The following is a 15,979-nucleotide window of genomic DNA, read 5'->3' on the forward strand; positions in this document are numbered from 1 at the left end:
TTTTTCCTTTTGGTCCTGTGTGCTTTAAGAAAAAATAAAGAAATGGTTAACTGTGCCTTCGAAAATCCAGTTTATGGGAATTGGAACAACTCGGAGAAAACAGAGGTGAGTGGTAATAGTGAACTGTTTTGTTTCATAGGCAGAAACACACATGCAGACACAAGTAACCACAGTGATGTTTGGGCATTTTTTCACACTGTGGCCAAGGGAAATGTTTTAGTAGAACGAATTCAACTGAGGATGGGAAGATGTTTCATTCTCTTTAAATGTGCAATGAGAATTTTCCCTTCCGTTCCAGTTTCAGATTGCTTGTAAATCCAGTGCAATGTTAAATGGTTTTGTGGTCACTGTTCCTAGGCAAGGAGAACCGACAATCTGGAAAATATCAGCTTAACCCACAAAGTATTAGTCAGCTATTCACAGTAACTAGTTATTGACTCTTTTTCTATTTTCTTCTCAAAAGACAAAAGAGAAGAGAGCATTGTGTGCTTTCTTTAAATTTAGATGTGAGCAGTGAGGGCCAAGTTCTGATCACCCAGAAGAAGAAAGGCAACCTAAGTGCATTATGTTTTTCTTGGCCTGCTAAGGGCCCCTTATCTGTGCAATAAGTAACAGAATGGAGAGAAAATGACCAGGAAATTCACCCATACTTTTTATTTGTTTCGATTTTTTTATTTGGGGCCACACCTAGCTCCTCTCAAGGACTTTCTCCTGACTCTGTACTCAATGATCACTCCTGACAGGGATCGAGGGAATGATAGGTACTGGGGATCAAATCAGGGTCATCCCTATGCAAAGCAAGTGGTCTACCCACAGTACTGTCACTCTAACCCCAGTACTATTATCCCTGTTCTGGTTTCTTTATTATGCCTTTATAAATAGATCATATGAGTACTTTTTTGGGTATGAAATATAATTATCTATGACATTACTTCCAATCTATAAAAGTTTTCTGAGATCTGATTTTAGAGATATTCAATTCCATTAGTTTCCTTTAGAATGGAGATGTTACTGGTGCCCACTCGAGCAAATCGATGATCAACAGGATGACAAGTGATACAAGTGAGGTGATTAGTTTCCTTGTCAAATACAGAAAGCATACAGAAAGTCAATGTCTTAGTTTGCTCCTACATTTTAAAATGAAAATAGGTCATACATCGTTGTTACTGCTATTGAAAAAAAAATAATGTGTCAAATCACAGTTTCTAGTACTTTCTGGGTTTGGGGATTTTTTTTTTTGGTTAAAGTCTAACACAGTCATTGACTTTTTAATTTCTATACTTTCTTCCAAACGAGGAAACAAACATGTGGTTTAGATAAGAATGAAAACATGGAGTAAAATATTTCCCAGAGCACAGACAGAATTAATCTAACTGATTTGTCAAGTAAATAAGACATCCTAAAAATGAAAGCATATTTCTGCCCAGAGGGGAAAGGGTGGTGCTCCCTTCCGCCCTCCTCCCTCTGGAAAGAAAGATGGCGGCCACATGGGAGCCTTGTGGACAGCAGGTATGAGCCGGGGGAGTGGGGGCGACTAAAACCTCATGGGTCGGGGGGTGTTCTGGTCCGTCCTTCACGCCCTACCGAGGTCACCAGTTGCCCCCCGCGAGCGGCTCTCCAGCACGGCCATGGTCCCAGAAGCACAAGGACTTAATGCAGAACCCAGCAGCTTGGAGCAGAAAAGTGAACGGACTATGCATTGATCCAGTCCATCAAGTCTGCCGGAGGGGAAAGGGTGTTGCCCCATTCTCCCTCTCCTCTCTGGAAAGAAAGATGGCGGCCACATGGGAGCCTTGTGGACAGCAGGTATGAGCCGGGAGTGTGGGGGCGACTAAAACCTCATGGGAAGGGGGGCGTTTCGCTCCGCCCTTCACGCCCTACCGAGGCCACCGGTTGCCCCCCGCGAGCGGCTCTCCAGCACGGCCACGACTCCAGAACACAGAAACCAATTTCTTAACTATCTGACTTTCAGTAGAAATACTTCCACGGTCAATAGGTAAAATAGCAGAAATCCAAAACCAACATTAAATTCTTGAACCCAGCTGTAGAAAGCAAATCACTTCACAATGCTTTTTCAGCATGTCTGATTTGGGGGGGGGTAAACTCTAAATAATAGTGGTGAATCTTTTATTGAAACAATGAATCTAATCAAAGCAGATAGAGTGTTAACTAGAATTCATCTGCCTCACAGGGACGGGGAGGGGTGGGGGGGTGGGGTTTTATTGGGGTTCTTCATGGTAAAAAATAAGTATTGGTAAAGGGAAATGTGTTTGATATTTGCATGACTGAGACCTACACCTGAAAGCTTTGTAACCTTTCCCACAGTGATTCAATAAATAAATAAAAAAAAAAAATGAAAGCATAGCCCTACTCAATAGATAACCCATAAACAGTGCATATTTAAGAAGCAAATGTATCTTTTGTTTGAAGTAGAAATACGTAACATAAACTTATTTTCATGATTTTTATTGTTGTGTGGCCTACTCCTGGTAGTGCCCAGGAGTGGGTTCAAACCTATGACCTCATTCAGCAAGGTATGTGATTTATCATTTGCACTTTATCTGTTACCGCCTTATGTTCAGTTTTTATATTTAAAAGACCTTTTCATCCTTTATTTTAACTTTCAGTAGTTGAAAGACAAAAAATGATATGAGGAATGAAAGTGATGTGGTTTAGGTTTGGAATGTTTTATATTAACATCTCCAAGTGATAGTATCTACAAAGTTGCTAAGAAGTTGCTTGACTTCCTAGTGGGAAGACGGTTTTGTAAGAATAGGATAGAGGGTCCATATAAAAGAGCCACCATTTAAAATGTTTTTCAGACATTTCCCTACTCTTCAACCCATTTAAATTGGTGACTCTCATCAGTGAACCTTGAAAGCAATCTTTTTACTTTCATTCTAGTAAAAGAAAAATTATCTATTTTCCACACTCCTTTCCCTCTCCATTACAAACTTTTGTCATAGTACTGACTTTGGGAATTGTTTGATTTCAGAAGCAAATGATTTTATGTTAATTAAATTATTACTATCTTCTCTGATAGTAGCAAAGAGAAACAGTTTATGAAAAATTCTGAACACTCAGAGAAAAAATTGTGAGTTAGAAATTAAGAGAAGAATGAACTAACATATACATATTAGCTAGCTTCAACCCTTTTCCACCCAAGTCACTTTTGTCTCATCTCTTTGGCCATCATTTCCAAATATCCCCCTACCAGAGTGGTGATGTTTCTAAGCAAACTATATTTACTTAAAATCACGTTTAATTTTGGATGAACACTGAGTAGAAGCCACAAGTTCTCATATGTCCCCTTCTTTCACTGCATAGACATTTTTTTTCAGCAGAAAGCAATAAAGTGGTACATTTGATGTAACAGATAAAAGTATATATACTAACAGCATTATTATTCAAAGCCCATGACTTACTTTAAGTGTCCTTCTTGGTGACCAGCCAAGTGTTTTTAAGAGAACCCCAGGTATCATGTACTTTCAGGTGTAAAGGTTTCAGTTGTATCATGAAAATATAAGGGCATATATATCCAGGCCTATATATCCACGGAATTGCACAAAAAATGTGAACGGTAGTCCCTTGATACTCTAAAATACTCAGTCATTATACTTTGGCTGTCTTACACATGTCATCGATTTTTTATTGTTAATGTATTTTAAAATTATACCTCCATATAAAGTATGTACATCCAAATTTGTAGATGAATCTTCAGTCTCTTTAATCTGTTCGGTATCATTTTTCTCTAGTTTTTGAATGCACTTATTTAAAGCAATCACTTTTTTGCTATATAGAATTCTCAGATTTTACATTTCCTGATAAACTCTAAACTCAAATTCTCCCAAATTGATGCCTTTGGATTTTAAAAGTTACATGTGTTTTGTCTAATTTAACTTAACTAAAATCAATAGAGGAGACTTAGAGATTCTAGCGCCTAAAAATGATGCAGTCAGGATAGTGCCCATGGCCTTTTCATATCCCACGTGAAGATGGGGCAGTACTTTCTCTGCACAGAGAATGCAGAGGACACACTACATCAATCCTAGGCTGGGTCCAATGACTCAAACCATTGAAATGGAGGTATAGACAGGAAAGTCAGGATTTCCTAATTATGACTGCAGTATAAACCCGATATAAATTGACAGCCTTCTACCTTCTTGTCAGAAGTCTCCAATTTTAATGCCTAGAATTCTAACTTTCTCAATGTCTTTTTCTTTAGAGTTCTGTATACTCCTTCTCAAATCCACTATATGGCAGATCATCAGGAGGCCTGGAGACCATATCTAGTCATCTCAAATAGAATCATCAATATCAAATACCACCAATGTGTCATTTATGTCAAATACTACTATGTGTCATTTATGCAAAATTACAGTGTCTGGAAATGAGAAATTTATCTTGTACAATGGTAAAAAAGGTTTCAAAATTCTAGTGTAATTGTTATATTTATATTTTAATGAAATATATAGAATGTGCCAAATATGAACCAAAACTTGATCTTCATTAAAATACTCATGAACAAAATGTTCTGAAGTTTCTTGTTTTGTTTGACTTTTGTCACTTTTTTGATTAAACTGTTCTATGTCCTACATTATGAAGTAGGTTTGTTGGTTTGTTTATTTTGAGGCAACACCCAGAAATGCTCTGAAGTTACTCTTGGCTCTGCACTCACTAATCACTCCTGGCAGTACCTGGGGTACCATATGGGATGCCAGGGTTCAAACCCAGGTCAACCGCCTGTAAGGCTAGCACTGGGCCCACTACACAATCTCTCTGGCCCTTGAAGAAGTTTTTAAAAGGCTTGTTTCTATCTTTTATATTTTAGAAACACAGGTGAACTTAGAATTTAAAAACTAGCAGGAATGGACAAATTCTAATATCTCTTAGTCAACACAACCATGAGTAAAAGCTTACCTTAGAAAAGCTGTGATGTAATCCTATGCTCCTGTCTTTCAAACCACTTCACAATTATCTTGATAAAGACATATAATTAGTGCTGTAATGATAATTTATCATTTGCCTTTATCAAGGCAAGCACAAGGTAAGGTGCTTGCTTTGCATGTAGCTGCCCTATATAAAATGCTAAGATGTTCAATGTAAGCAATTTTAAGCCTAAAATAAAAATTTAAAAAAAAATAGAGAACTAAAAAACTGGGAGATAGAGTAACTCATTGATTATTAATTATACTGACAGCAGTATGATCTCGGTAAGTACTCTGCTTGTTTCTATTTCATTAAATATGTTGAATGTTTTCATCAAATCTAAATCAAAGGTTTCAGTTACTATGCTGTTCAATTCCTGTGCTGTGTTCTCAGGCTTTCTCTCCTACAGGTTAGATGAAGACTAGGCATGCTTTAACATGACCATGTTAAGTCAAGTCCAGAACAGAAAAGGGACCATTTCTTTTCCTTTGTGTCACTCTTTCTTGTCCAGAAAACACCACCAACATGCTCTGAAATCAAGAGCATTCTTCTTGCTAAGCCATGAAAGACATGAAGCTTTGTGCCAAGTCAAGTTCTTCCAAGGTAATGAGACCCTTACACCCATAACTGGCAGAGACCCTTCATTATAACCCTGGGGGATGAGCTTAGAGCTCTGAAGCTCAAATATGGGGGGGGGGGGGAAATTGGATTATAGTTGGACAGGTGAAGAGAACATAGTCAACATCTGCTCCAGATAATAAAGGAAATGTTTCTCTCTTTCTGTAATATAGCTCAGTACTCTAGTGTATCTGAATAGACTGTGAATAGCAATCTGTCTATAGTCTTTTCCAGGGGGTTATAAAGAGGGAGATAAAGGTTAGGAGTCACCGTCATATGACCATTCGGGATATTTCTGTGTTCAGATGTACATTTGATGGTACACAATGTAAGTTTCACTATGATCACTAATACCTTTTATGAGAATAAAGATAACATTGTTTTTATTAATCTTTAATTAATCTTAAATATTATAAAAGGTAACTGTTTCAAATCCACTAATTATAGCCTAACTTTTTTCATTATCAAATGCCCTTTTTCTAACTGCTGCTTTCATATTAACTCCAGTTTTTGATCATGGGAAAAAATGCAAGAAAAAAATCAGTTGTTAATCTTTAGTAAAGTTTACAGTTTTCCTAAAGAAGTAGCACTGTACATGAGGAAATGGAAAGACATCCGCTGCTCATGGGTCGGGAGACTTAACATTGTCAAAATGGCAATACTACCGAAAGCACTGTACAAATTCAATGCAATTCCTATAAGGATACCCATGACATTCTTCAAAGAAATGGAGCAAACACTCCTGAAATTTATATGGAACAATAAACCCCCATGAATAGCTAAAGCAATTCTTGGGGAAAAGAAAATGGGAGGAATCAACCTCCCGAACTTCAAACTGTACTACAAAGCGGTAATAATCAAAACAGCATGGTACTGGAACAAAGGCAGAACTGCAGACCAATGGAACAGAGTTGAATACACTGACATCTCCCCTCAATCATATGATCATCTAATCTTTGATAAAGGTGCAAGAAATGTGAAGTGGAGTAAGGAAAGCCTCTTTAACAAATTGTGCTGGCATCACTGGACGGCTACATGCAAAAAAATGGGCTCAGAACTCTGCCTAACACCATGTACAAAGGTAAGATCAAAATGGATTAAAGACCTCAACATCAGATCAGAAACCATAAGATACATTGAAGACAAAGTTGGCAAAACCCTCCATGACATTGAGGCTAATGGTATTTTCAAACATGACACACCACTGGCTGAGCAAGTGAAAACAGAGATAGATAAATGGGACTATCTTAAACTAAGAAGCTTCTGCACCTCCAAAGAAACAGTGACCAAAATACAAAGACAGTCTACAGAATGGGAAAGAATATTCGCCGAATACACATCTGACAAGGGGTTGATATCAAGGATATACAAAATACTGGTTGAACTCCACAAGAAGAAAACATCCAACCCCATCAAAAAATGGGGCAATGAAATGAACAGAAACTTTCTCAAAGAAGAAATCCGAATGGCAAAAAAGCACATGAGAAAATGCTCTACATCATTAATCATCAGGGAGATGCAGATCAAAACCACAATGAGATACCATCTCACACCTCAGAGACTGGCCCACATTCAAAAGAACAAAAGCAACCGTTGCTGGCACGGATGTGGCGAGAAAGGGACACTCCTTCACTGTTGGTGGGAATGCCGACTGGTTCAGCCCTTTTGGAAAACAGTATGGACGTTCCTCAAAAAATTAGAAATTGAGCTCCCATTTGACCCAGCGATACCACTCCTGGGAATATATCCCAGAGAGGCAAAAATGTATAGCCGAAGTGACATCTGCACTTGTTTGTTCATTGCAGCACTCTTTACAGTAGCCAGAAACTGGAAGAGACCTGAGTGCCCAAGAACAGATGACTGGTTAAAGAAACTTTGGTACATCTACACAATGGAGTACTATGTAGCTCTTAGAAAAGATGAAGTCATGAACTTTACATACAAGTGGTACAATATGGAAAGTATCATGCTAAGCGAAATGAGTCAGAAAGAGAGGGATAGACATAGAAAGATTGCATTCATCTGGGGGATATAAAGTAACAAAATATGAGATTAATACCCAAGAATAGCTGAGATCAACACCAGGAGAATTACTCCATAACTTAGAGGCCAGCCGGGTATTCTAGGGTAAAGGACAATTCAGATAGAAAGGGGAACACCAAGTGGAGGGTGTTTGGAGGATCCTCCCAGGAGGGGAGATGCAGGTTGAAAGTAGACTGGACTGAACATGTTCGCCACTCAATGCCTCTTTTGCTGATCACAACACCCAAAAGGAGAGAGAGAACAAAAGGGAATGCCCTGCCACAGTGGCAGGGGGGGATGGGGGGATGGGGGGATGGGGGAGGAGGGATATTATCCTGGTGGTGGAAAATGGGCACTGGTGGAGGGATGGGTATTTGATCGTGGTATGACCGAGATCCAAGCACAAAAATTTGTAAATCTACAACTGTACCTCATGGTGTTTCACTAATAATAATAATAAAAAAAAAGGATGGGAGATTCACGCTGAAGGTAGACTATAGACGGAACATGATGGCAATTTAATACTTGCATTCTAGACCACAACAACCCTAAAGGAAAGCGGGAGAGAGAGAGAGAGAGAGAGAGAGAGAGAGAGAGAGAGAGAGAGAGAGAGAGAGAGAATATACCTATCACAGAGGCAGAGAGGGAGAGGGTGGGGGAATGGGGGTTATGGGTGGGATTCTGAGAACATGGGTGGTGAAGAAAGGGCACTGGTGGAGGTATGGGCACTCGATCATTGTATAAACTGAAACTTAAGAATGAAAATTTGTAAATCTGTAACCTTATCTCATGGTGATTCATTAAAATTTTCAAAATTAAAAAAAAAAAACCAAAAGAACCCAAAACCGGAGCCAAATGAAAGGAAAAAAAAAAGAAGAAGAAGTAGCACTGTAGCACCGTCCTCCTGTTGTTCATCAATTTGTTCGAGCAGGCACCAGTAACATCTCCATTGTGAGACTTGTTGTTACTGTTTTTGGCATATCGAATACACCACGGAGAGCTTACCAGGCTCTGTCGTGCATTCCTAAAGAAGTAGTAAGCTAAAATTCAGAAACAACCTTAGTAAAGACCACAAAACCACTAGACACAAAAAGTGAGAAAAGTGTAGTCTCTTACAAAAAAAAAAGGATGATTATCCAGTGATTAAATTGGTTTATTTCATGGTAACATGACAGGAATTCATGACACATAAGTAACTCCAGATTAAGAACACTGACAGAAAATCAATAGATTAGAAATTTGGGTGCACTTAAGCCTCTAAAATGTTCTTCATATGCACATTATATGTCTCCAAATGTATAAATAAAATATTTTGTGAGGACGTACAAATACACATGATAAGTCTATGAAAGCAAAAAAATGATATTGAATTCTCTTATTAACATTTTAGTTAAGTACTTTTGTTGTTTTCATAATTTAATTTAATATAAATTATAGAAACAAATTTATTTTTATTTGCATCATTCACTTAATCACTTAATCACATAACTTCCTGTTAATCGTCGATTTGCTCGAGCAGGTGCCAGTAACGTCTCCATTTGTCCCTGTCACGTGCTAGTGTAGCCCAATGGCGTCTGTTCACTCTAGGAACATGAAGAGCCTCAAACCGATCATTCATGATCTTGATGAAGAAGTCTGACCATCTGGTAGGTGGGCGGCCACGCGGTCTTTTGACATCCGGTGGAATCCAATCGGTAACAGCTCTAGTCCAGCAGTCAGTCGTCTTTAAATCTCATTACGTGACCAGCCCATCTGATTTTTGACAACTTGGCAAATGAGACAGCATCCCTGATTCTTGATCGTCGTTGGATGTTGGAACTCCGGATTCTTTCTCTCATTTGAGTGAAACGTGATATTCCAGGATTCTTTCTCTCATTTGAGTGAAACGTGATATTACAAGCAAAGCTCTTTCAATTTCTTTCTTTCGCGACACATCATAAGACACTAAATACCCATCTTCCGGAATTTCTGTACCATATTTGATAGGGTTCAAATATGGTAACACCTACGAAGCGATTAGAGGTTGCCCCAAAAGCCTCTATCCCTCTCAGAAAGACTGGCAAGCTACCGAGAGTATTCCGTCCGCACGGCAGAGCCTGGGAAGCTATCCGTTGTGTATTCGATATGCCAAAACCAGTAATTACAATGGGTCTCATTCACCTGACCCTGAAGGCTTCACCGACATGGCAGCACTGAGAAGGATGAGAAAGGAGAGGCCGATAAAATCTCAAGGCCGAACTAGGCTGCCAAAATGAAGGAAGACAAAAATGATCATCTGTACTTTCAATGCACGTATGCTAGCATCAGATGCATCCATCGAGGACCTGATGGTACAAGCGCGAAAGATCAAGTACGCATCATTGGTCTGTTTGAGACAAGAAGGCATGAATCTCACCATGCCGTTTTCGACACTGAAGAAGACTTGTTCCTCAAAACATGCGATAAAAGAGGTGTCGGAGGTGTCGGTGTCCTTGTCAACACAAACTTGGCCATGAGCATTGATTCATTCAAATGCCTAACAACCGGAATCGAACATTTACATTTGAATAGATGTGGCTCACTGCTGGCAGTTTCTATCTTCATTGTCTACGCACCAACCTCTCATTATGATGAAAGAGAAATCGAGAAGTTCTACATGGAGCTGGAGAAGTTCTATAAAGAAGACCACACTTTCTACAAGATCATTGTGCGTGATTTTAATGCCAAGATAGGACTGAGATCAGCTGAAGAACTTCACATTGGGACCCATGGCCTAGAATGGAACGAACAGGGTGAGAGACTGTCTGAGTTCATCATGTCGACCAAGACCAATCATGGTAAATCACAGTTCCAGAAGGCAGAATCTAAACATTGGACATGGGAGTCTCCCAGTGGACGATGCCACAACAAAATAGACCAAATCATATTTAATTGATGGTTTTGCCTGACCGATGTCGCTGTTGTCCCAAAATTCCAAACGGAATCTGACCACCGTCTCCTTCGTGCAAAATTCTACTTCACAGAACAGGGAGAAAGGGCTGCAAAATTTAAAAAGAGAACTCCCAGAACGACCACCAACTGGGAGCTCTTTGGCACTATTGCAGCAACATGGGAAGATGCCATTGTTGACAACATTGACGAGGAATACGATCGACTGGTTCAGCACCTCCATGATTGTGCGAGGAATGCCAAGAGAGAGATAACCACACAAAAACGCCTGTCTTCGAAAACTCTTGAGCTTATTCGCCAACGTGGTTTGGCGCATGCCTCAGGCAACCACAAGCTAACGTCCAAGCTCACAAAGCAGTGCAGAGATGCGATCAAGGAGGACCTCAAAGAGAGAAGAGCAGAAGTGCTGGTAGATGCGGCAGAAGTCGGGAAAAGTATTCGTAATGCCCGCCTGTCCTTTGCCAACTACAAGACCAAGATGACTGCCCTCCGATGTTCTGATGGATCTATCACACCCTCCAGAACGGCAATGGAGCAGTGATTTTCAGATGGTCCCAAACTCATTTAGTCTATTACCCCTTTTCAGAAAAAAAAAATCTATTTTGTGTTCTGCTCACCCCTCCCACCTCCCCCCAAAATCTACCTTCTTTAAGAGAACAGAAAATGCCCTCAATTGCACCTGGGGCTACTGGATCCTCCAGTGACTCTCGCAGGGACCCAGTGTCACCCATTCTGGGAAACACTGCAATACTGGAATATTGTGAACACAGCATAGCCATCATCTCTATAACTCTATAAACACTGAGAATATTTCTCAGTCTGTAAATATTAATTAGAATCAAAATATGTTTGTTTAGGAATAAATTACAGGACTGGAGAACAGCAGATAAAGCTCTTGCCTTTCATGCTGTGGACCCAGTTTGATCCTCAGCATCACCTATAGTTGAGCCCCACCAGAAGTGATCCCTGAGTGCAGAGAAATGAGTCAGCTCTGAACACCACCAGGTGTGTTGCCAAAAAAAAAGAGAATAAATTACTAATGAATCAAGGTACACTAAGGTATAAATAGCACTGTAGCACTGTAGCACTGTCCTCCCGTTGTTCATCAATTTGCTCGAGTGGGCCCAGTAACATTATGAGACTTGTTATTACTGTGTTTGGCATATCAAATATATCATGGGTAGTCTGCCAGTCTTTGCCGAGCGGGCAAGATACTCTCGGTAGCTTGCCAGGTTCTCCGAGAGGGGTGGAGGAATCAAACTCGGGTCGGCCGCGTGCAAGGCAAATGCCCTACCTGCTGTGCTATCGCTCCATTATTCTTGACCACAGATATTTGCTAGTCTGCTTATACCTAAGACTAGCAAATATGTGTGGTCAAGAATAATATTTAAAGTACTGAATATTGAATTCTGTATTGAATATTGCCCTTCAATACATTATATTATCATTTTATTATTTAGGTAACATTTTGAAAACAGTACAGAAGAAAGAGAACTTCTTCTTGACTGTCATTTTTTAAATTTATCATGCTGAATACCGAGGATTCATTAATCCCTGGAGTGATAACTGCCTCTGTTTTGCTTTAAGGATATAGCCTTTAGGTAAGCCACGCTAAAGTTCCCATGCCAATGTCTTTTGCAATAAGTGGTATCAAACATCATTCAAAAAAACTAAAAACTAGTAAAAAATCAATATTTTTAAAGACTTTTTAAACTAAAATTTCTTTACTTAAATATCTTTTAAAACATAAGATATCTATTGTTTAATCCATGGTCAAACTTGGTGATGCATAGAATGTTTCTGCTTTTTTTGTATCAAACTGCAAAATGTTTTGTATTTCATTACAAACATGTCTAGAAGCCAGTCAAGGGTTAATATCTAAAATAATAAATCATCAAGCTTAAGACCCTTCTCTTCATCTGATATTCAATGGAAAGTCTTTCTATAAGCACCCCCTTTGGGAATTTCAGTTAAACTTGTTACATGCTGTATCTTGAATTTATAAATTATTTAACTATAAATCAGTTAAATTACGAATGAAACAAGTAGATGTTTCCAATCCTTAAGGATCCAACTAGAAATTTACACTGATACGTCATTGAACATTCTGAGAAAGTTAAATACTTTATAGAATATCTTTTCTTCTCCAGAATGTGAAAGAAATAATGAATTGAAATCTTACACAATTTTAAAAATATTTATTTAGGCCTCTTTCTGGGTGCGATTAAGACAACTTCCTTGGAGTTTTATAAAAAGTTTTCCTGAGTTGTGTTACCAAGAAATTAGTCCAGAAAACTGGCAAACTTAAGTGTACTTAGTAAGATATAATTTGAGGTCAATAAACAAATGCCAATCTTAGGACCCAAGCAATAGTGCAGCAGGTAGATTGCTTGCCTTCCATGTGGCCAACCCAGGTTTGATTCCTGGTATCGCATATGGTCCCTCAAATATTGCCAGGTATAATTCCTAATTGTAAAGCCAGGAGTAACATCTGAGCATTGCCCAGCGTGCCCACCCCCCACCAAAAAGAAACTCCAATATAATAGATGAGGAGTAACATATATAGTTTTTCTACCTAGTTGGGTTTTTTTTCACAACAGATATTAAGCAGCTATTTCATCTATTACTAAGAATAAACTAATGGGTAGAGACAAAAACAAATCATAACACTATGGAATAATTGCATTTTGTATCATCTTGTTCAACTATTTTAAAAATTATTTCACTGAAAGATGGGCAAAATTCAGCAAACACTGTACATAAAACAGCTACTTCTTATATAGTACTTTGATCCTCCCCCTTGATACTGAACCTTTACTATTTTTCTCTACATTGTTGCTATTCCAATTTCTTCTGGTATATAAGGTATTGAAATTAATGAAACCAAAATCATATAAAATGAAGTGAATTGATAGTTGTTGGTTCTTTGAAAGGAGAAATTATAAATGAAACATAAATTATAAACTTTGGTGAGATAAAAAATAAAATGAATAAAAACCAAAAAATAAAAATTCAAAGCCTAATACATATATACCCAAAGCTCTTTAAGTGCTGTTTTTCTTAAGTGGGTTATACCGTACATCAGTGGCCACTGAGATGATGTATGGGGTCTGTACTAACCTTTGAATATGAGGAATATTTTCTGTTTGCTTAAAGAAGGTAGATTACTAGGTGAGCAGTGAGTAATTTTGTTTTCTAAAAGGGAAACGGTAAGCCTAACAAGGTTAGGAACCTTTGAAAGGATAATGAAGGGCATTTTTTCTCTAAAAAAAGAAAAAACAGCAACAACAACACAAAACCACAAAAATATAAATATGTCGAACTATAAAAGAAATAAATTCCTGCAAAAATAAAATGTTCTAAAAAATATAAGAAGAAAAGTAAAAGCAAGTAGTCATATAATCAAAATCAATGATTTTCTTCAATAAAAATCTATGTTCATGAGATTCACTAGAAAATTCTGCAGTCACTCAGGAAATATAATACCAAATTTACTCACATCCATCCAGAGAGCAGAAAACGAGTTAATATATATCAACACATTGAGCATAGCATAATTTTGATTCAAACACATTTGTGACAAAAGACATCACAATACAGGAAAGTTTTATAGCCAAATCAAATACTAGTCATGAATACAAATATAAAATAATAAGTATGTATCAGTAATAAAATATTCTATATGAAAAGACATAGAAAATTTCCAGTTATGATAAATATATTTTGGGAGTCTAATGCACAACTTGATGAAACAATACTTGTATACTTGAAGTTACTAAGAGACTACATTTTAAATATTCTCACAAACAAAAACTAAACCAGCAATCTAGTTAATTGGGTCTGAAAGTGATGACATCAAGGAAACTTACTGTGATTATTTAATAATATATATGATTAACAGATCTTTAATTAAATCATTCATTATGCAATGTTAATTATACATTTATATACATCTCAATAAAACTGGAAAAACTATAATTACATTTTAAAATTATTCCTCTTGTTCAATGTTACAGAACTGAAAATCCAGCTTTCAGCCACCGCCGCACACCAGGAACAGTGAATTAACCTGTCCTCACCTCAGACAGCACCCAGTTCCCCCTCCCACCGCTCAGCACAATAATATAAGCTAATTTCCCAGACTAAATTCATACGCTTGCCCATTTCCGAGTCTAAAATTCCTATACTTGCCCATATTTTTTAAACAGCCATGGGAGTAGAGAATGAAAACATTTTTCATTAAAAAATTAAGGATAAAAAATTGAAAATCTTGGGGCTGAAGCTATAGTACAGCAGGTAGAGTGTTTGCCTTGCATGCGGTTGACTCAGGTTTGATTCCCAGCATCCCATATGTTCCCCCAAGTGCTGTCAGGCGTAACTCCTGAGTGCAGAGCCAGGAGTAACCCTTGAGCATCGCTAGGTGTCACACCCCCCCACACACAAAAAAGCAAAAAAAAAAAATTGAAAATCTAGTTAAAATGAATTACTTTCTAATAAAATTAATTATAAAATTGACTCAAGATGACAGAAAACATGGGTTCATTACTATGAAGGAAATGAGAAACTGAAAAGCACAGGTGGCTTCAAAAGAAATTATTTCAAGTCTTCTAGAAACTAATATCTATGCAATTTATTCTAAACTTCGCTACAATTTTCAAGTATGTTTTATGCAGTGAATGAAACCATAATACAACAAAGTATAAATGTCATTCGTGTAACTTAAGAAAATTGATACAAAAATCCTGGTTCATATTTTACCAAGTCCGAGAAAATGCAATTAAGATAACTCTGGTGGGAATTTGCAAGCTAAGCAAAGACTCGTGAGTAGTGAAGGTAGTTGGACTGAAGTAGGAACTGAGACAACAGATGAAAATATCCAGAATTATGGGTATCTTACTCCTACCACTGCAAGGCTCAAAGAAACTTTAGGGCAATTTCTTCACAGATATTCACTGACCTGCATTGACGGTTTTAACTGTTTTGAGCTCCTAGCTCTTTTCCCAGTATGCCCCTTCTGTCTTGCTTCAGTTTATCAGACTTGGTTTCAGTTGCTAACAGGTACAGAAGACCAGCTGAAGAATAGACTGGGTCTGGCATTAGACAACTCCATATTAAAGACAGGTCCCATATCAAAGATGCCTCAGACAGGGTCACTCAGATAATACATATGCATCTCTTCCAGTTCTCAAGGCAGCTAAGTCCAAGGACAATGTGAGAGTAAAATTGATTTCGTAGGCAGACGTCTCTTGGCTAACAGCTAGCTCTTTTGGCTCATCTCCAGGTGTGCTCGTAGGAACTATTCTTTGTGCAGGAAGGAATTGGATAAGGCACACTCTACCCAGTTTTTACATAGGATTTCGGTATGAGACTCCACCCTCTTGACCTCATCTAAACCTAATTACTATCCAAGGGCCTCATCTCCAAATACCATCTTGTTGTGGGCTAGACCATCTACTAGGTGAAGTTTGGAAGATAAAAATAT

At 38.1% G+C, this 15,979-nt stretch overlaps 1 protein-coding gene across 1 annotated transcript in view; it reads left to right on the forward strand.

Moving 5' to 3' along the window:
- MALRD1 (MAM and LDL receptor class A domain containing 1) overlaps positions 1-4,306 on the forward strand; it is a 625,529-nt gene extending 621,223 nt beyond the window's left edge. Inside the window, exons 40-41 of the mRNA XM_056114588.1 lie at positions 30-105; positions 4,226-4,306. Coding sequence (XP_055970563.1) covers positions 30-105; positions 4,226-4,306 — 157 coding nt within the window. The remainder of the gene's footprint in view (positions 1-29; positions 106-4,225) is intronic.
- The last annotated feature ends 11,673 nt before the right edge of the window (positions 4,307-15,979 follow it).

Source organism: Sorex fumeus, unplaced genomic scaffold (assembly GCF_029834395.1).
Source record: "Sorex fumeus unplaced genomic scaffold, SorFum_2.1 ptg000026l, whole genome shotgun sequence".
Taxonomy (NCBI): Eukaryota; Metazoa; Chordata; class Mammalia; order Eulipotyphla; family Soricidae; genus Sorex; species Sorex fumeus.